This window comes from Prionailurus viverrinus, chromosome D4 (genome assembly GCF_022837055.1).
Source record: "Prionailurus viverrinus isolate Anna chromosome D4, UM_Priviv_1.0, whole genome shotgun sequence".
Classification (NCBI taxonomy): domain Eukaryota; kingdom Metazoa; phylum Chordata; class Mammalia; order Carnivora; family Felidae; genus Prionailurus; species Prionailurus viverrinus.
In genome coordinates, this window is record NC_062573.1 from 85861625 (window position 1) to 85882485 (window position 20861).

Consider the following 20861-nt stretch of genomic DNA (forward strand, 5'->3'; position numbering starts at 1 on the left):
GCCCCCCTTCAAGTGCAAGTCAATTCTATCACCTTCCTCATAGAACTCTTTCCAGTTCCTCAGCTGGAAATAACAAGTTCCTCCCTTTGCTTGTCCATCCCCCTTAGATAGTAGCAGGTGAGTGAATGGTAAAATTACAAGAAAAAAAAAAACCTGTAAACCCAGCTATGGTGCTCTAGGCAAATCAATTAATAGCTGTGAAATTTCTGTCATCCAGAAAAGAAAACCATGTTGCAGTCTATGAATAATATTATGTAAATGATGTACTGTATCCACTTATAAATAGTATCCTAATTGCTTAAAACGTCCGTTTAACTGTTGTATCTCCTATAATGTGTTATACATACGCATGAAATACATACTCCTAGTTAGTACAAAATTTCATAAATGTAAAAGAACAATAGCACTGTTTTCTGAGTGATAAGAGTGTGGGATTTTCACCACATCTTCACTGTTTTGAAATCAAGCTACTTTGTCCCCTTCTGTAGCCACGCAGCTTCTGCCGATTTGTCAGTTTGTTGCTTCTCAGCTTCAAATTCACCCTTCTTGCCTGTTCCGGACAGTGGACAGCTGATCTGGCCCTTTCCTTTCCCTCCTGTCATGATAGGTATGAATCTCTGCCAGTGGACCATGCTGGAGCACGGAGGAGGAAAGACTTGCCTTCCTGCTTCCAGTGTGCTTACTCATCAGGCCCTCCAAAACTTCTCTCCAACACAAGAGCCACAGGAAACCTGGAAAAAAATGGTCAGAAACAACATTTTTGAAACTCTAGGAATTAGGGCCGCCTGGGTGGCGCAGTCGGTTAAGCGTCCGACTTCAGCCAGGTCACGATCTCGCGGTCTGTGAGTTGGAGCCCTGTGTTGGGCTCTGGGCTGATGGCTCAGAGCCTGGAGCCTGTTTCTGGTTCTGTGTCTCCCTCTCTCTCTGCCCCTCCCCCGTTCATGCTCTGTCTCTGTCTCAAAAATAAATAAACGTTAAAAAAAAATTTAAAAACAAAAAACAAAACAAAAAAACATACTCTTACCATTCAATTCAGCAACTGTTCTCCTGTTTTGGCGTCTACTCAAAGGACTGGGAATCTCATGTCTATACCACACCTGCAGATGGATGTTTATAGCAACTTTATTCCATAATTGCCAGAACCTGAAGGCAACATAGGTTTCCTTCAGTAGGTGATTGCATAAATAAACCTTGGTCTATCCCGACGGTGGGATATTACTGACGTGCTAAAAAGAGATGAGCTCGTCCACTTTTGTGTACATGTCCTTGGCAACTGAGGTGTTGGCAGGCAGGCACCATGGATCAGGTAATGGAGTGCATAAAGCCAAGTCGCCAGTTTGTGAAGGGCTCAGTTTGACTGGTTAAAAGATGCACTACACCCGACAGGAAAGAATTCCAGAAGATTGTCATGGCAACAGCAATAAGATATGCTATAATAGGATTCATTGGCTTTTTTGTGTGAAATCGATGCATATTCCTATCAATAACATCATTGTTGGTGGCTGAATATCTTTTAAGAAGAGTTTTTCATCTTGGGGATTGGTAAACAAGTGAGAATTTAAGAAGCTCATGGAGTAAAAATTTGCCTGTATGTTTTGGGTTTTTCTATCATTTTTTTCCTCCAGATGTTTTGTATTTCTAAATTAAAATAATTTTGAAATAACAAAATAAAAATTGAGCTATCAAACCATGAAAAGACATAAAGACATAAAGGAAAATTAAATGCGTATTACTGAGCGAAAGAAGCCACTCTGAAAAGGCTACATATTGTGTGATTCCAACTCCGTGACATTCTGGAAAAGCCTAAACTGTAGAGACAGTAAAAAGTTTGGTGCTTGCCAGGGGTGAGGGGAAAGGATATGAATAGGATGAACTCAGGGGATTTCTAGGGCAGTGAAACTATATACTATAATATAATACCATAATGGTGGGTACGTGTCATTATGCATTTGTCAAAATTCATGGAATGTACACCAAGAATGATGTAGACCACGGACTTTGAGCAATAATGAAGTGAAAAACTGCTAATAAGTAAACAAATAAAATTTTTACCTAACCCAAAGTCATTAAGATATTTTGTTTTCATCTACAAGCTTCATTGCTTACATTTCATATTTCGTTTTGCAGTACACCTGGAATGAATTTTTGTGTATGGTGTGAGGTTTGAGTCGGTGTACATTTTTTTCTTCATATGACTTTTCAAATGACTCTGTCCTATTTTTTGAAAACCATCCTTTTCCCAAGCCACACTGTATTTATCCTCGCCCTTTGTAATAGCTATAAAGGATTCCATTCTAAGTCACTCCCATTACTTATTTACCATCTGCCACGGCCTCTGCTATCATCAAGGAGCATGAACATCTTTGGAGATCAAGGCATTCTTCTGCAATTGTTAAAAGTGGAACTGAACTTCTGAGTCAGAAAACATTTTTTGAAAATTAATAAATGATATGGTTCAAAACTGAAAGAATACAAAAAGGCCCAGTGAAAAGTTCACCTCCTACCAATCCTTCCAGTCCCTCCACCAGGTAACTGCAGTCATGAAATCTTGAGTATCTTTGCAGAAACCTTATAATGGATGAACAAGCATTAGTTACATGTTTTTCTTAACATAGCTAGTGGCACACTGTATGTTCTGTTCTGCATCTTGACTTTTTAGCTAAACAATGTATGTTAGAAGTCTTCCTATTACTGCACATAAACAAGCATCGTCATTCATTTTCGAGGCCACATATTCCATTGGAAGGGTATACCGCCACTTAGTCTCCTACTGATGGACATCTGGAACGTTTCCAGTTTTTGCTGTTCCAATAATGCTACAATGAGTAACTTTGCACATGCCGTTTTACATGTGTGCGGTACATCTGTTGGGGGAATTTCTAGAAGTGGACTTGCTGGGTCCTAGGGGATATGCATCTGATATGCATCTGTCATTTGATCAGCATCGCCAAATTACACTCCCACAAGCAAAGGGTAAGAGTTCCTGTTTTCCCATAGCCCGGCTAATGGCCTTTTATTTATTTATTATTATTATTTAATTTTTTAAATGTTTATTTACTTTTGAGAGAGAGACAGAGACAAAGAGACAGAGCACGAGTGGGGTAGGGGCAGAAAGACGGAGACACAGAATCCCAAGCAGACTCCAGGTTCTGAGCTGTCAGCACAGAGCCCAACCCGGGGCCGAACCCACGAACCGCGAGATCATGGCCTGAGCCGAAGTCAGACACCTAACCGACTGAACCACCCAGGTGCCCCTGACTAATGGCCTTTTAGATCTGGGATCTTTAGCCATTTGATAGGTGGAAAATTGCAGATTATTTCGCATTTATTTCATCGTGGTGAGATCGCGCATCTTTTCCGAAGTTTAACTTCGCAACTTGTGTTTTTTGTCAAAATCCTTTGTATACACTTCTTTAAAATCGCTCACTGCAATTTCCTCCTAATGTTTCCTCATGAGAAGCCTTAGACTTGGGCTTCCTGGTCAGAGTTCGAACTTTTTAAAAGGTCCCAGCTGACCGTCCAGAAGGGAGGCCCCGTTGATGCTCCTTCCACAACTTGGTCCAGAACCGGGCTCCCTTCCTTACTGACTCCTGAGTAAGCTTGAAGCTGGCATCTCCAGCTACAGATGGGGAACCCTGGCCGGCTGGGGAGGAGTTGGCCCCGCCCAGTCACCAGGAGTCCCCGCCCCCGACGCGTAGCCCCGCCCCGGCCCCGCCTATCATGACCATGCGGCCCCGCCCCCTCTGCGTCCCTGGCGTCGCACGTCACGTGACGTCCAGAAGCTGCGGGCAGGTAATGCCGTCCGCCATTGTTTCCCCGCCCGGGCGCTGGCGCCCTCCGCGCACAATGGCTTCCCCCGAATGAAGCGCGCTGCGGCCGGACCGCGGGGAACCGGCGAAGGCGCAGACGACGCCCGGACACCGTCCCCAGCTCCGGTCGGCCGCCGGGCCCGGCTCCCGGAAGCAGCCCGTTGCTAGGCAACCGCGTCGCTCCAGCGGGGAGGGGCGGGGCGTGCGGAGGGTCTGCATGGACCAGTACTGCATCCTGGGCCGCATCGGGGAGGGCGCGCACGGCATCGTCTTCAAGGCCAAGCACGTGGAGGTGAGCGGGGCCGTGGGATCTCCGCCTGCAGCCGTTCCTGGCCGAGGGACGCTCCCCCCCACCCCCCGCCACCGTTTCCCCTGACCGCGTGTGCACCGCTGCGCCTGTCTCCTCGCCCCGCTTCGTGGTGTGCGCCCACCACTTTGGCCCCCATCAGTGGGGGCTGTCCGGGTTGCAAGCTTCCCACCCACCCGCGAGGCCACAGCAGCTATGCCTAGAGTGCCCGAGGAGCGTGGCCTGAAAGCCTCTTAGCTGTTTGCGCGGCGCTGGGACAGCTGGTCCCGGGCTGTACCTGATTTCCCTCCCTTCCCACCCCACGAGGCCCCTGGGCCTCTGCGTCCCACCCAGGTGGCGCCTTTCCCGTCCCCGCGGCCCCTTTCCCAGCCTGGGATGGGTGGCAGTGTCTGCGTTCTGTCCTGCACAGACTGGGGAGATCGTGGCCCTCAAGAAAGTGGCCCTGCGGCGGCTGGAGGATGGCATCCCCAACCAGGCCTTGCGGGAGATCAAAGCCCTGCAGGAGATCGAGGACAATCAGCACGTGAGTGGGGCTGGGGTTGGAGGGCCTCTCCTTCCCTTGTCCACCTCATCCACCCACCAACTTCACTCCTCACTCATCCCTCTTACCCACTGATTTTCTTCCCTTACTCATTCTCTTCTTCACTGACTTCTTTCCATAAAGCATTTAGTGATTTTTAATGATAATGATCACTGCCACCCATTGAGCTTCTGTTCTGGTCACAGGCTGGGTTAACTGTTTCAGGTATTTGTCATTCTGAGTTCTCCGCTGCTCGGCCAGGCCCGTTTCAGGATCTCCCCTCTGCCAGCTGTGGGCGCTCGGCTGGTCCCGGGAGGCTTTGGTCAGGGTCTGATCGAGGACGTTCTAACCTTGGGTCCTCTCATGGGCCCTACCCTGTGCTGGGCGTTGGCCCCGAGCGGACTTCTGATGATTTAAGTGCTGCAGGGCCCACGTGGCTTGCTCCATGGGGCTGGGAGGCGCTGTGGGCACGCGAGGAGGGGCACTTCCCCCCAGCCCCGTTGCTCTTCACGGTGCTCTCTCTCATCCCTGGCAGGTGACTGGTGTATCCTGTCCTGCTCTGACTTGCTTGTTATCCTCTGGAGATGTCCATGACATGTTGGTTATGTAACAGAAGCACTTTGTAAACTGCTTGTAAAACACATAAACTCTGCGCCCTAGTTTTGTACAAACATGTGTACCTATATGTGAGTGTGGGATTGTACGGACCCTGTCTGTTGTAAAGTCGGCTAGAATGTGCTGTAAGTTTGATTGTAGGTGATAGGGTTTTTCTTCTGTTGTTTTTTCTTTATAATTCTGTGTGTTTGAGTATATGTGTGTGACCTGGGGAATGATTGGGTGCTATCTTCAAATTCTGAAAACCAGCAATAAAAGTCCACGGGCTCAGGGCACCTGGGTGGCTCAGTCGGTTGAGTGTCTGACTTCGCTCAGGTTGTGATCTCACGGTTTGTGAGTTCAAGCCCCACGTACGGGGTTGCTGCTCTCAGCTTAGAGCCTACTTCAGACCCTCTGTCTCCATCTCTCTGCTCCTCCCCCTCCCCTCAAAAGTAAACAAACATTAAGAAAATTAAACAAAAAAAAAGGTCCACGGGCTTGCACACACAGCCCATACATGGGAGGGTGACACGGGCCCTCCACCTGTGAGTCAGCAGCCCTGGAGGTCCCACCTTCAGATGCCCCAGCGTGGAGCCCAGGCTGCCCTCATCTCCGACCCGAATGACCGCGCCGTTTCCTTGCTGGTGCTCCCCCCCCACCGTCCAAAAGTGTGGATGAAACCCTTCACTTCCCTGCTCGAAAAGCCCACTGGCTTTTCTTCACACCGAGAGCTGCAGCCCCTCTTCATCCTACATGACCTCTGAAGCGTCCCCTGTGACGGGTACCGTCCGGGCCTCAGCACAGGGCCAACGTCCTTCCCATAAAGGACCCTACATGCCCGTGTCCCTCCTGCCGCCTCACTGTCCCCTCTGCCCCCAGGGCTTTGTGCTTGGTGCTCCTCTGTCTGTGCTCCTTCCCGCATCCCTGCCTTACCGACTCCCCTCGCCCTATTTACTCTGTCTGTCCTCGTCAGAACCGGGACACCCCAGCCGTTGGCTCGCTCAATTGTCTGTCTCCCTGTGCCGTGAGCACAGCACAGGCCCTGCCAGGCCTTGCTCCTGCTCCGTGTTGTGCAGCCTGGCCCCTCTGACCCGTGGTCCCTTAGGAAGTGTATGTGACGTGTGTCCAGCTGTCCTGGTGCTGGGGTTTCGTGGCCCTAGAGGAGCCCAGAGGAGACCTGTGCGCTGTGTGTATTGTGTGTGTGAGTGTGAGTGAGGGGCGGGGGGTGGGAGGGGGGGACACTGCAGGTGGTTTTCCAGTTCCTGGGCTGGGGGGATGCCCAGTCACTGCCCTGGGTGACCTTCCCACCCCCTCTTCCCTGAGTGAGTGAGTGGAGTGTTAGATGGGGACCATCTTCTCTCTGGAGAGGGGAACAATTGGGGGTTCCGCATCCCTGGTTCTGAGCTCAGGTCTCACATCACCCACCCGCCTGGTCCTCTGTCTGGGGCGGGGCTGGGGTCCCCCAGCGGGTCTGAGTGATGTGGGTCCCAGGGCTGACGGGATGCCTGCCCGCAGGTGGTGCAGCTGAAGGCCGTGTTCCCGCACGGCGCAGGCTTTGTGCTGGCCTTCGAGTTCATGCTGTCGGATCTGGCCGAGGTGGTGCGCCACGCCCAGAGGCCCCTGGGCCAGGCACAGGTCAAGAGCTACCTGCAGATGCTGCTCAAGGGTGTGGCATTCTGCCACGCCAACAACATCGTGCATCGGGTCAGTGTCAGCACGGGCTGCGGCGGGACCTGCGGGCCAGCCCTTGAAGAGGGGTCAGAGGGGCAGGACCCGTGGTGTGGCCACACCACAGACTCAGTGGCCCTGGAGAGGGTGGGGCCTGGGCTGACCCGGGTGCTTAGCCTGCCACATCCTCCTGCCCCAAGGTCCTCCAGGGGTGTGGAGGAACTGATGCCCCCTTTGGTGTCTTCAGGACCTGAAACCGGCCAACCTGCTCATCAGTGCCTCAGGCCAGCTCAAGATAGCAGACTTTGGCCTGGCCCGGGTCTTCTCCCCAGATGGCAGCCGCCTCTACACACACCAGGTGGCCACCAGGTAGGGAGGGCCAGTTCCCAGGCAGGAGTTGGCAGAGGACAGGCCCCAACCTTCTCACCGGGATGAGATGCTTCTGGACCTTCTGTTCAGACATTGCTTGTGGGGCTGATGTGGGGCGGGGGTGACCTTTCTGGGCAGCCTCCGTCAGACGAGCGAGCTGGCTGTGCCCACCCCCTCCTCCCAGGTGGTATCGAGCCCCGGAGCTCCTGTATGGTGCCCGCCAGTATGACCAGGGCGTCGACCTGTGGTGAGACTTCTGTGGGCTGGGCACGGGGGAATGTGGGGTTGCTAAGCCATTTGGGGGCGTCTTCGTGCTGTGAGCTCTAGGTTGCCTTGGGGGTGTGTTCCCTCGTTGGGGAGTCTCTGAGGAGTTTGGGGTCAGTTTTCACTTGGGTGGGGGTCAGGTGTGATGGGAGCGGGAAGCATCTGGGCTGGAGTCAGGGAGGTAGTTGAGGCTCAAGGCATGGATCCTCTAATCTGGTAGGCAGGGGGTGGTTATATGCCCGGGTGTGAAGGCTCTGAGCCTTTATTTGGGTAGGATGGTTTGTCCATGCCTAGGCACTTGAGATTTAGGGGCTATTTTGGAGGTCTGTCCCAGAAAGTGAGGAGTGGGAGACGGTGGCTGCGTGTCCCAGAAACTGAGGCTCTGAGAAGTCTCAGAACCACTGAGGGGGTTGCTATGTTTTCTAGGGTTGAGGCCAGTGAGCTGTTGGCGAGGGGGACGTGGTCTGTGTTCTAGGCTTGTGGGTTTTGTGTACGAGTCTGTAGCCTCAGGTACGCAGCCGCTGTGCTATTCTGTGGTTCCTTGGCCCTAGTATGGGGTGTGGGTGCAGTGTGGGGAGATCTGTGTCATAGTGTGAGGCGATCGAACTGGTGTGGGATCTCTGAGCTGTCTGGGTCTGTGTCTGCAGGGCTGTGGGCTGCATCCTGGGGGAATTGTTGAACGGATCCCCTCTCTTCCCTGGGGAGAATGACATCGAGCAGCTTTGCTGTGTGCTTCGAATCCTGGGCACCCCCAGTCCTCAAGTCTGGCCGGTTTGCAGGGGTTCCCAGCGGGGAACGGGTGGGGGCAGGTGTCTTTCCTTCCCCCCAACAGCTAGGACCACCCTCTGTGCCTTTTCCCTTGTGGCTCCACACCTCCCTGGCCCCCTCCCCTCCCCCCAGACCACTGTTCTGGCCTCTCTTGGCGGCTCCTCCCATCCTGCCCTGCTGGATGCAGGAAGCCGGGTCCTGTCCCTCCCCTCCTGCCGGCACACTGGCACTTTGTGCACATGCCTGAGACGTGGGGGGGTGGGGGGTGGGATGACCGGTGAGCAGGTGGGCCACGGCCGCACGGACTGATGACCATGGTCCTAGGAGATCACGGAGCTGCCCGACTACAACAAGATCTCCTTCAAGGAGCAGGCGCCTGTGCCCCTGGAGGAGGTGCTGCCCGACGCGTCTCCCCAGGCCCTGGACCTGCTGGGGCTGTTCCTCCTCTACCCTCCGCGCCAGCGCATCTCAGCCTCCCAGGTAGGGTGACCCCGTTTCCCTGACCCTCCTCACTCGGGGCCCTGTGACAGGCTGGCACCAGAACCCGGGGGGCCACGGGCAGGCGGGGACCCCAGTAGAAGGCATGGCCACCTTGCCGGAGAGCGCGCCTGGGTTGTGGGTGACCGGCTGCCTCATCCCTCCAGTGGATATTTACTCTGCGTCTGCACACGCCTGGCATCTTCCTGGGCCCTGGGGGTGGGCAGGTGGGACTGACTCTGGGGGGGGGGGTGCCAGTTTAAGCTTGGGGAGGCGTTTTTCAGGGAGAAATGGTGAGCAGAGGTCTGGCGAGGGGGACCTGGAAGGGGGTTTTGTGGCTGGGAAGGAGAGGCAGGACGTGGGAGCCTCTCTCGGGTGTACCCGTGGCCGCAGCCTCACCGTCCCCATGCCCTGCCCGCCCCAGTACTAGCAGGCCCCTGGTGAGCCGTCTCAGCGGACCAAGGCTGCTGGACCAAGGCCACCTGCCCGCCTCCCTGTCTACGCCACTGCCTCTCAGATCCTGCTTGTGTCTCTTCGGGGCACCCTCCCCTGGCAGGCCAGCTCAGACCCCAGCAGGGCTCTCCTGTGGCTCCCTCTCCGAGCAATCACATGCTGGGGGACATCACCTCTGTGACCCTCCTGGCCACTCTCCCCCCGCCCCCGGGCCCCGGGCCTGCTGTGTGTCCTCAGGCCTTAACTGTGCGCCTCTGGGATCTCTGCTCCAGCACCCCTCCCTGGAGCTCGCCCGCACTGCTCTACAGGCCCGCAGCCTCTCTGGTCCCCTCAATCTCCGCTGTCGCTCTGACACAGCACTAGTCATCTGACGCTCCCTGTCCCTTTCTCCTCTGTCTTGTCTGTCACCCATACCCCTGACTTGGGGAAGACTCACGGGGAGGCTCTGTGTTCTGCCCCCTGCTGGCTCCCGAGAACCTGTAACGCTGTTCAGGTGCTGAGCACGTGGAGATGCTGTGGAGCAGGTGTGGGAACGAGCCTTGGCAGGGCAGTGCTCCATCCTCCCTCAGAGGCAGGTGAGCTGAGGTTGGGACGGGGAGGTGACTCATTGCCTTCTGTCCCTTGCTTGCTGCCCGCAGGCCCTCCTGCATCAGTACTTCTTCACGGCTCCCCTGCCTGCCCACCCCTCGGAGCTGCCGATTCCCCAGCGCCCAGGGGGACCCACCCCCAAGGCCCACCCGGGCCCCCCCCACGTCCATGACTTCCACGTGGACCGGCCTCTCGAAGAGTCACTGTTGAACCCGGAGCTGATTCGGCCCTTCATCCCGGAGGGCTGACGCTGGGCCCGCCCTGCCGTCCTGTCCCCCAGAGCCCCCTGGGCTTCTTGTTTCTCTGCTGAGCCTGACCCGACCTCCTGTGGCCTCCACACGGCCTCACTAGGTCCACCCCTCACCTGGTCTGCTCCCAGGCTGGGGATGAGGACATCCGGCTCCAGCAGAGGGGACCTACAGCCGGTGCCATTGGCCTCCCATGTGCGTGCTGCCAACTGACCCATCAGAGGGAGACCGTGAGCTCCGTGGCTGTGGCTGCTGTGGTGCTGGTTGCAGGCCCTGCCTTCCCGGTCAGGGATGGCCCTGGTGGAGCCATCTAGGGGAGCAGAGAGTGTAAGGTGTCCTCACGTGGGAACACGAGTGGGAGGGCAAACTGATTTTGTTTTCAGAGGCATTGAAAGCTAGTTCACTTTGGAGGTTTATTGTAAAAAGCCCAGGTAGTTCTGCCTGGTGTCAGCCCCCCTCCATTCCTACCGAGGGAAGTGGCCAAGGTGGCAGGCATCGTTTCCTGGCCCTTGTTTCTCTGTGGTCACCAGGAATGTGGCTCCACTCACGGCTCCTCCGGTCCTGGGGGCTTCACGCAGTGGGGCTCCCATTTGGAGGTGCAGTGGCAGAATTCAAGCCCCAGGACCGATCGGGGTCAAGCCGCTTACCAGCATCTCTACCCTGAGGACAAGGGTGAGCCAGGACCAGACGTGCCACCTCCTTACTCAGGTACAGAGCAAGTGAGGAGATAGGCATTCTTGGAAGTCATTTGTTAATTCAGTAAATCCGAATACTTAAGCCCAGTTGGCTCTTGTTTGCTTGCTTAATAAATTTTGATCAGCTGATTCTATAATCTACACTGAAATGAAAGGGTTAAGAGAAGGCAGAAGAGAAAAACCAGGGAAGGACTCACTGTTAGACCTAAGACTTTTCATAGGGCCTGTTGAGACAGTGCAGTCCTGGTTCAGGAAGAGTTAAAAACGGACCAGAGAAACAAACATATCCTTAGCAATCTCTTACTCTTAAAATGTGCATTTTGTTCTTCATGTGGCTAAACCCGTGTCAGCCCTGAGCACAGGTGACACTGCCAGGCATTGCCTCCAAGCTTCTGGGGAAATACAAAACAATAGACACAGCGTTGCTTTCAGGGAGAGGTCTGATGTTTTAGGGATCTGTCCTCTGCCTGTTTGTCCAGCCACATCTTCTGTCGATGCCAAGCTCCAGTCTAGCTAATTTCTGGGAGCTCTCAGCTCCGTTTAAATTTGAGCCTGTACCCACGTCTGGATCACTGACCCTCCACAAACTCCATCCACAGGATACTCTAAACTTGCCCTTGAACCTGACCTCACCTTGAATGTCAAGGTCAGAGTGAGGCTGAGGGTCACTGTGAAAGCAAAGGTGAGGCCAGGGTGAAGATCCCAGTGATGGTCACAGTGAGTGTCAGGGTCGAGGGTAGGGATTCAGGATAGCGTGGATGGCAAGGTTGAGGGTTGTGAGCAGGGCGAGGTTGGAGGAGGGTCAGGGTCAAGGGTGAGTGTCAGGACCAGGGGCAGGCCTGAATCTGGTAAATGAGTGGCCCATGTCAAAGGCCAGGTTGAGAGCGGCAAGGGTCCGAAATGGAGGACAGGTCAAAAGTGAAGTCAAAGGCCAGAGCAAGGGCTTGGGAGGGGCTGGGTTCAAGACCACCACAATGTCCAACGTGAGGGTCAGTGCAGGGGTGAAGGTCAGAGCGAGAGCCAAGGGTGGTCAGAGGCAAGTGGAAGGTCAGGGAGGCGCGGGGCCGCTGGCTCCAGCTTAAGGCGGAGGGCTGGCGGGCTGGCAGGCTGGCAGAGGATTGACCCAACAGAACGGAAGCATTGAGCACTGGGTGGGTGTAGTCTGCGGGGCGGAAGTGGGGTGGGATGGGCGGGGTTTGGTCGTCCGGAGCGGAAGGAAGCATCTTGGCGTGCTCCTCGGCCTGCGGGCCAGAAGCTCGGCGTGATGGGCGGGGTCTGGCCCTCGGGGCGGAAGCGTGGAGGGATGGGCGGGGTTTGGCCGGAAGGCCAGAAGCGCGTGGAAGGCGTGGCCGGAGGGCGGAGGCTGGGCGGTGCGGGCGAGATGGAGCCGAAACTTGGGTTCCATGAGCTCCTGCACGTTTTCTCCTTCCTGGAGGCCCGAGACCTGCTCTGCGCCGCCCAGGTGGACAAGGTAGCGCGCCCTGTCCGGGAGGCAGGGCTGGCTTTATGGTTCCTGCGTGTCCAAGGCTGGCCCTTTTCTGGGCCTCAGTTTCCCCGTTTGGGCGGCGGCGTCCGGCGGCCAATTCCGTGGTGGGCCGAGCGCGCTGAGGCCGCGGTGGTGACCCGGAGGCTTGTGTGGGTGCTGCGAGCCGCCGCCCCGGGGACTCCCAGAGCCCTGTTCGCTGGTCTGCTGCGGCCCCCCTGCCATCAGCTTTCACTGCCTGGATGGGCTTGGGGGGCCTGTTTCCTTGCCCCTCCCACCTCTTCTGGAACATTCTATAATTTCCCTCTGGGTCTTGTCTGGGAAGCCAAGAGTTTCCTGTGAGTGGTGAGTCCCCTGGGGTCAGGGCGCCCGCACCCCTGGGTCCTGGCTGTCATCCGCCCCGTGTGCACCTGCGCCGGCTCCTCCTAGGGCTCCGCACAGCTTAACTGCTGGTATAGTGTATGTAGTTCATGTCCGCTTTCCCCCCGCTGGATTCGTGCCTGACAGCCAGCATCCTGTCTCTGGCACCCAGCGTGCCCTTTGTAAATACTTGTCGAGTCAGGGAATTTCATAGAGGAACCTAAAATACATTTGTTAACGTTAGATAGAAAACTGCCAGTTATCTTACCGGCAAAAATGGGTTTGTTTGGGAATAACGGAGAATTGCAATTTAAGACCATCGGGGCCTGGCAAAACAATAGTCCAGAGAAGAAAGCTGAAGAGGCTCTTTTACAGAGGAAGGTGAGGCTGGGAGGGCTGTTGTGAACTAAAAGTCCATTGCAGTCATTTGGGGACTGGAAGTGTGGTGGCTTCTCCCTGGCTGGGCTGTGACAGTCTCCTTTGCTGGGCTGTTGGGAGGTGGGGTGGGGAGAAATCTTACTCCCTCTGAGGCAGTGAAGGAGTAGCTAAACTAGCATTGGTTTGCAAGGGGCCGGGTCTGCAACTGACCAGGGCTGTGCCCTGAGAGCCCCCCTGCTGGCCTCCAGAGGATTTTCTTTTTCTTTTTTCGTTTTTAAGGTTTATGTATATTTTGAGAGAGAGCGTGAGGGGGAAGGGGCAGACAGAGACGGAGAGAAAGGATCTGAAGCGGGCTCTGTGCTGACAGTAGAGTGCCCGGTGTGGGGTTGAACTCCCAAACCATGAGATCATGACCTGAGCCCAAGGCAGACATTTAACTGCCTGAGCCAGCGAGGCGGCCCTCCTGAAGATTTTCCTTATTAATTGTCACACATTATCGTATCGTTTTACAGAAAGATCAATAAACATTCGTGTTTGAATTCAATAACTATATTTAAAATGTGTCAGGTAAAATACCGGGTTTTCATCCCCCTTTTTTTTTTTTTTTACCAATAAAGAGACGGTCCCACCCAGCTAGTCCCATACAGGGCTGGGACTGGAACCCTGCAGCAGGCGAGGGATGGCGCAGGGGCAGAGTTAGGAAGGAGGGCGACTTGTACCCTTGGGCAGCACAGGCTTCTCTGGGACATGGTTTCCCTGCCGGGGAAGATGAAGTCAGTTATCCTTGCGTCACTGTGTTGTCGTGAAGGCCAGCATCTAACAGAGGGGTCCTCTGGGTGGGTAGTATTCATTTTTCAGATTATATTGCACATCATACTCTGTGTTTGGGAAATAAGGTCTCAGTTAGGCTTTGAACTGGGAACTCCATAAAAGGAAAATGCGTAAATCCTCTTGACTGTCTTGGCTTGATTTCTGCAAATTATAAACTTTACATTCCTGCCAAAAAGACCGAGGCACTTTGATCCGGCAGGTGAGCAAGGGCTGTGTGAGCGGGGCCCGGGCTGCGAGGATGGTGTTTGCTTCTGCCAGGGACTGGCCAGCCAGGTTCTGGGATGGGGCCTTCAGTGCGTCTGGACCACACGCAACTCTCCAGAGTGGTTCCCTCGGAATCTGTGTGGGCTCCGGGATCCAGGCCGGCCTGGCTGGAGAGGCCAGGGCGTCCCAGGACGCAGCTGTGGGTCTGGGTGAGGGCAGGCATGACACTCTGGTTCCCTCAGATCAGGAGTGACTGATCCCGAGCCTCTCTCAAATACTTCTGCAGGGGGCGGTTTATGGGAGCAGGGCTGACCGTCTCCCAAGACGGCTGTTCTACCATCTTGGCGTCTCTGGGACACCCTCCAGGCCAGTGCCTGTAGTTACTCCGCTGCGGCAGCCTTTCTGGAGCCTGTTGCCCTGCCCGCATTTCCAATTCTTCCTTCTCGAAGGAGCCAGTGATCTAACTGAACAGGCTACCCCGCCACTCCTCATTCACAATTGCCAAGTGGCTTCTCACTGGTTTTGCCATTACGACTTTGCTAGTTGGCTCTAAGCAGATTTCCAGCTCCTTTCCCCAGAACCCTTTACTCCACTTAAGGCAGAATGCTCACTGGTTTCTTCTCACTTCACAGTCTTTGCTCCAGTAGTTTTCTCTCTCCCTGGAAGGCTTCAGCTATTGGGGATTTTGTCAGTAATCACTTCTGAGCCCCTCAGCCCCACCGACATTGTTATACTCTCCTTTCTCACTCTTGATTGTTTTTATTGGGCCGTCCACATATGTCTGATTCCCCAGGGTGAGTTTTCTTGCCCACAGGCACTGAGTCTGATCTAGCTCTCTGTCCCGTCTACGGTGCCTGGCAGGCTAGGTGCCAACTGCATACAGACTGACCAGACTTCTCTGTCCTCTTGTTCTAGGTCTGGAATGAGGTTTCAGGGACCAAGGAACTGTGGAGGTAAGTGAAGGAAGAGCCAAACGTGGGCAGGAGAGGGTCCTGCGAAGGTGAGGGGTGTAGCGTGTAAGTGTTTAGAGCACCGTGTGTCTGGCTCTACTGAGTACATCAGAAAGGACAATCCGTAGCACCTGTCAGTGGGGAACTACTCCTGTCATGCATGTAGTGAATACTTTTTTTTTGTAGTATATCGAAATATAAGAGATTTTATTAATTGAATGGGAGATTGACATGCATCAGGAGTACCAAACTTGGGCAGATATGTACAGCAGATGCATGTGGCCAGCTGATAGAAGACAAATCAACAAACCACTTTTATTTTTTTATTTTTAAATTTTCTTAAATGTTTGTTTATTTTTGAGAGACACACAGAGTGCGAGCAGGGGAGGGGCGGAGAGAGAGGGAGACACAGAATACGAAGCATGCTCCAGGCTCCGAGCTGTCAGCACAGAGCCCGATGCGGGGCTCGAACTCAGGAACTGTGAGATCATGACCTGAGCCAAAGTCAGACGCTCAACCGACTGAGCCACCCAGGCGCCTCCACATCACTTTTATTTTAACTCATCTTTGGTGTAACAACATAGCTGTGTATGAACGCATATGGTATCAGAATTTTTAAAAATTTAAAAAATTAAAGTTGAAAATAAAAAATATCTTAATCATTAATTTATTAAGTTTTTTTCTTATTCTTTTTTCCTTTGGAACCTGACTCCTTTTGGCCCAAGAGAGGAGTCTCACATCTTCTCTCTCTTGCTGAACATAAGACAGGCTGTGGCCTTGGCCGTCCACTAGGAGCTGTGTTTAGTTTTAGCCACTTATGATGGGAAACAGCTGTTCACACACAAAGAATCTTCCACGCTTGGAGGGAATCTCTGCTTGATGGGTTTTGCTTTCAGGGTAATGTTGCAGTTGTGGTCCTTGAGGATTCTGGATGCCAGGCCTGCCACTGCCGTGTTCGGTGTTCTGTGGCATCTGTTGCTTCTCATCCACTTCTTATTGCTAATATTTGTTAGAAAAATGATGCTGATCTCTTCAGTTAGTCTTGAAGAGAGCTTTTATCGGATTCCAGTCTTCATCTCTGCACTTTGGGGAATGTCTCTGGAGAGAACATTCAGTTCTGGACGTTGATTTCTCTGTAGGGGAGTGGACAAGATTTTTTGTCTTCCCAAATGTGATTCTCAATGACATTGGGAAATAAATGGATTGACTCCTGAGAAGCCAGGAAGGAATTTGAGTGACGGGAGTGAGTTCCTTCCCACAGCTCAGAAACTGTCTTCTGTGGCTTGTCACCTGACCTCTGCGCGTACGTGTGTGTTACCACGTTGTGCCTCCAGGTGCTTTGGGTAGATGGTTTGGCGTTTGCAAACCAAGTCACAGAGTGGTTTCAGTTCATCACTGTTTCATAATTGGTGCTGAACTTTTAGCATAAAGTCATTCCTCAAAATTGTATCCTTGGACTGTGTTCTAAAAACCCTGGGTTTAGGGGCGTCTGCGTGGCTCAGTCGATTAAGCATCTGACTCTTGGTTTTGGCTGAGGTCATGATCTCACAGTTCTTGAATTCAAGCTCCACATCAGGCTTCGGATTCTCTCTCTCTGCACCTCCCCTACTCATGTGTGCGCGCGCTCTCTCTCTCTCTCTCTCTCTCTCTCTCTCTCTCTCAAACTTAAACACACACACACACACACACACACACACACACACACACAAAACAAAAAACACTGAGTTTATGTTTCTGGAGCTGGGACAACAGCATTTCAGGAGCATTGTCATCTGTGGTCACATGCATGTCATTTCTGATGCTGTGTCTTATCATGAGGACCAGGCCCCAAAGTTCTCCAGGCCCGTTAGAAATTCTCATGGACACAGTAAATTAATGTAGTTAACTGGTCATGTATTTTTAATATGTATTGTATAATTTTATTTTGTTTCTTTTATTTTTTAATTTTTTAAAGTTTATTTATTTTGTGAGTGAGAGAACAAGACTGCGAGCTAGGGAGCGGCAGAGAGAGGGAGGGAGAGAATCCCAAGCAGGCTCCGTGCTGTCGGCACAGGGTCCACGTGGGGCTCGATCTCATGAGCCATGAGAACATGACCTGAGCTGAAATTAAGAGTTGGCCCCTTAACCAACTGAGCCACCCAGATGCCCCTGTATTGTGTAATTTTAGCTGGAAATGCTGCAAGGTCCTTTTTTTAATGCCTCAGGACCTTTTAAATTCTGTTTCTTCAATACAGTAAGCATTATGTTTTGGTTCGAAATAAAATCGCAAATATTTGCTTTTGTTTAAGGTACGTAATTTCTATTGTGTACAATAGATTATTTTGTCATTAGTTGCTATCTGAAAAGTTTTGGTATCAGTATTTTTTTCACTTGATATATTGCAGTTCAGAAGCATATCACATAATTTATTCATCTTCATACTTCAACCTTTTTGATGGTCTGCCTTCATTTTTGTCAAATCACTTTTTCATTTCTCAGTATTGCTCATAGGTCCTACTTAAGTTTTGAGTGTGTAATATGTAGAAATAGACTTAACTTCCACAAAGAAATGTGCCTTCTCCTCTTTTGCTTAAGCCACATTATTTTCTTGGTCTAGCTTTTGTTTTCCCACTCTTCAGATTGAGGTGCGGGTGCAAGAAATTTCCCTGTCTTCTTATTTCAACTCAAAGCCAACAACAGGGGTGGTGGTTTGAGGTGTCTCGGTCTCACCACCCAGAAGAGAAGAGAGACGGTGAAGCCGAGGGCTCGTTCTTGTGTGAAGGGCTCAGCTTCATGTGGCTCCAGATCCCTTTTGTCCGATGGGAATTTAGGTTCAGCATAACCAGACCCCCTGCCTTTTCCTGATTTTTATGTGAAAACTCAAGAGTTTTAAGTGTCGGCAGCTAGTTCACTGGGCTAATCCTGTGCAAGCCAAACAGAATAATCTGGGGGTCCATTCTGCCCACAGGCTGCCAATATGGTGCTTCTGATAGAAGGACTAGAGTTCCAGCAAACACAGTAAAACCCGTTTGGAGCGCAGGTGGTGGATCCTTCTCCGTGTGTTAGAAGGTCCCTAGTGCCTAGCACAGGCCTCGCGTGGAGGTACTCGGTGAGTGGAGACGCCATGAGGACTGGGTGTGGTACTTGTTGAGGCCACGGACCGTGAGCCCCGCGTTTCCCACCTGACCTTGTGTTCTCCGTGAGGTAGGAGTGCTGGGCTGGAGCCACATGATGCCACCTCAGCTGTGGGGACTGTAAATGCTGGAAGCCTCTGCCCGCGAAGCCTCCCCAGCCCCCTCCCGGCCGGACATCCGCTCTTGGTGCTCAGTTCCCATAGCTCCACATGTTGCCTCTCCTGAAACGCCACGTTTCTCCCCCACACTTTTGTTCTGCTCATCCTCCTCCCAATCACTGGCTGAGAGTGCCCTCGGCAGAAGCCATGTCTCACTTGCTCTGGTGCCCACAGACCGGGTGGGGATTCTGTAGTTCTCTACAGTGTGGCTGAGCTAACATTTCTCTCCTGAAAAGTCTCATGAGAGAGGTGCTGTCAGAGAATTGACAGTAGTCGCACGGAAGCGCAGAATGCAGGCTCTTGGGAAATGGTGGATTTGAAGTTTTTCTCCTCCCTAAAAGCAACGAGGAAACTGGCACAGATTGTCAAAATCAACTTTTTCAGGGCTCTGGAAATTAACAAGAGACTTGTAGTAGCTTAGGAAGTGTTTGTTCAAGAAGAAATATTTGAGTCTTAGAACACCAGGTTTTCTTGCCCTGTTCCCATAAAGCCCTCCAGTTCTGTGTTAGCCTTGAATGTCATCAGCGCACAATCACAGTGAGACCAGGAGCCTGGCAGTCACTGGAGGGAGAAGGATGGGATTGGATTTTCGTTCCTGGAAAATTGTCATTATTTGACCTGTCTGGTATTTCTTGGAAGACCCCATGGGCACACTGTTTTTATTTGGTCTGACTTCGAGTTCACCCAGTATGAAAAGCCTTTTCTTTGGGACCTTTGTCCAAATAATAACAGACAATTGACGAGCTTTGTGATTGTCAGAGCTGATGGGCAGCAATTGAGCAAACAAGTAGGCTAACCGAAAAGCTTAAAAGGAAAAGCCGAGGACATGACATCTTTAGGGACTTGGACCTTGAAAAGCTGTCACATTCCTAAAAAGCCCAGGCACGTGTAACAGGGTTGTGCACAAACTCAGGGAAGACCTAAGAAGGCTCTACACTCACATGTTTGGCTAACCCTGAGGTTCTGTGCAAGTAGGAAGTTAAGTCTAGGGCAGAGTGGCCAACTACCTTACTGGGTGTTGAGTGCATGCCCCAACATGCACAGAAGCCCTTTGGTGATGACTGGGAGAGTTGGTGGTTCTAGGTGTTTGGGAAATCCCTGTCCAATCATTAGTGAGCACTAATTTAACTGGGCGAGAGTTCAGTGGCCACAGGTAACAAAGAATGCAGGCTTTTCAGAATCTATTCAGAAACATCACTAAACAAACAATAATAACAGTGAGGAGGTGGAACAACAAATTTAGGGGTGGGGTCAGATTTCCAGAGTTCCACATTATTTAAAATGTTCAGTTTTCAACAAAAGTAATGAGTCATGCAAAGTAACAAGGTGTAGCTTCTACACAGGAAACAAAGCAAACAACAGAAACTGTCTTTGAGAAAGACCAGGCCTTGGACCTACTAGATGAAGACTTTAAATCAGCTATTTTCATTATGTTCAAAGAACTAGAAGAAACCATGTACAAAGAACTACAAGTAGGACAACGTCTCATCCAATAGAGCATATCAGTGAAGAATCATTATAAAAATAACTAAATAGAAATTATAGAGTAGAAAAGTATGCTGTTGACCTTTTTAAGTTTTTTAAGTGTTGTATTTATTTTTGAGATAGAGACAGAGTATGAGCAGGGGAGGGACAGAGAGAGGGAGAGACAGAATCCAAAGCAGGCTCCAGGCTTTGAGCTGTCAGCACAGAGCCCGATGCAAGGCCTGAACTTGTGAACCACGAGATCATGACCTGAGCTGAAGTTGGACTCCTAACCAACTGAGCCACCCAGACACCCCAACCTTTTTAATTTTAAAAACTCAGGATTTGAGCAGATAGAAGATAGAATCAGTGAATTTGAAGATAGGTCGGTGGAGATTATCTGAAGAATAGAATGAATATGAAGAAGGAAGAAAAGTCACCAGTGCCTAAGAAACCTGTGGGCCACCATCAAGCATGCCAACATTGTATAACAAGAGTCCCAGAATGAGAGGAGAAAGGGAGAAGGAATAAAATATTTAAAGAAATAAGGTGTGGAAACTTCCCAAATTTGATGAAAAATGTTAATTTATACATGCAAAAGCTCAATTAGCTGCAAGTAGGATAAACTCAAAGAGTTACACATCAAGACACATTTGAGGGACATCTAGATGGCTCGATCAGTAGAGCATGCAACTCTTGATCTTGGAGTGATGAGTTCAAGCCCCACATTTGGTGTACAGATTGCTTTTAAAAATAAAATATTTAAAAGGAGCCATTATAATCAAAGGAGAGCTGAAGACCTAGAATCTTGAAAGCAGCAAGAGAGAGGCAACTCCTCATGTAGAAGGGAACCCCAATGAGATGACCAGTTAAAAACCATGAAGCCCGGAAGGTAATGGGATGACATATTGAAGGTATAGGAAGAAAAGCTTGTTACTAAGAATTGTATGTCTAGAAAAATGAAGGAGAAAATGAGGACCTTTTCAGATTAGCAAAAAGCTCAGAGGGTTTGTTGCTATATGCTTGTCCTACAAGAAATCCTAAAGGGAATCTTTCATATTGAAATGAAAGAACATTAGGCAGGAAGTTGAATCCACATTAAAAAATAAAGAAACACTAGTGAAGTAACTCTATAGGCATATAGAAAAAGCAGTATAAAT

At 51.6% G+C, this 20861-nt stretch overlaps 2 protein-coding genes and 1 pseudogene across 3 annotated transcripts in view; all 3 read left to right on the forward strand.

Annotated features, from left to right (window-relative positions):
- Positions 1-1297: 1297 nt before the first annotated feature.
- Positions 1298-1506, forward strand: LOC125150396 (protein transport protein Sec61 subunit gamma-like; annotated as a pseudogene).
- A 2262-nt stretch (positions 1507-3768) lies between these two features.
- On the forward strand, positions 3769-10847 carry CDK20 (cyclin dependent kinase 20). 2 transcript variants are annotated; one of them, XM_047830279.1, is made up of 8 exons: positions 3769-4101; positions 4526-4639; positions 6746-6934; positions 7146-7267; positions 7452-7514; positions 8179-8330; positions 8624-8779; positions 9868-10847. In XM_047830279.1, the coding sequence occupies exons 1-8, from the start codon at positions 4027-4029 to the stop codon at positions 9987-9989; spliced, it is 993 nt and encodes a 330-aa protein (XP_047686235.1). In that variant the 5' UTR covers positions 3769-4026; the 3' UTR covers positions 9990-10847. The 2 variants fall into 2 exon arrangements, with proteins under 2 accessions (XP_047686235.1, XP_047686233.1); XM_047830277.1 differs by having other exon boundaries at positions 8179-8302.
- Positions 10848-12108: 1261 nt separating this feature from the next.
- LOC125150394 (F-box/WD repeat-containing protein 12-like) overlaps positions 12109-20861 on the forward strand; it is a 45789-nt gene continuing 37036 nt past the window's right edge. The window contains exons 1-2 of the mRNA XM_047830276.1: positions 12109-12231; positions 14932-14969. Of these exons, the coding sequence (XP_047686232.1) occupies positions 12142-12231; positions 14932-14969 (128 nt within the window). The 5' untranslated portion in view covers positions 12109-12141. The remainder of the gene's footprint in view (positions 12232-14931; positions 14970-20861) is intronic.

Coding starts and splice junctions, on each gene's coding strand:
- CDK20 (XM_047830277.1), top strand. CDS start 4,027: ATGGACCAGTACTGCATCCTGGGCCGCATCGGGGAGGGCGCGCACGGC. Junction 7,268..7,451: donor ACACACCAGGTGGCCACCAG/GTAGGGAGGGCC, acceptor CCCTCCTCCCAG/GTGGTATCGAGCCCCGGAGC. Junction 7,515..8,178: donor GACCAGGGCGTCGACCTGTG/GTGAGACTTCTG, acceptor CTGTGTCTGCAG/GGCTGTGGGCTGCATCCTGG.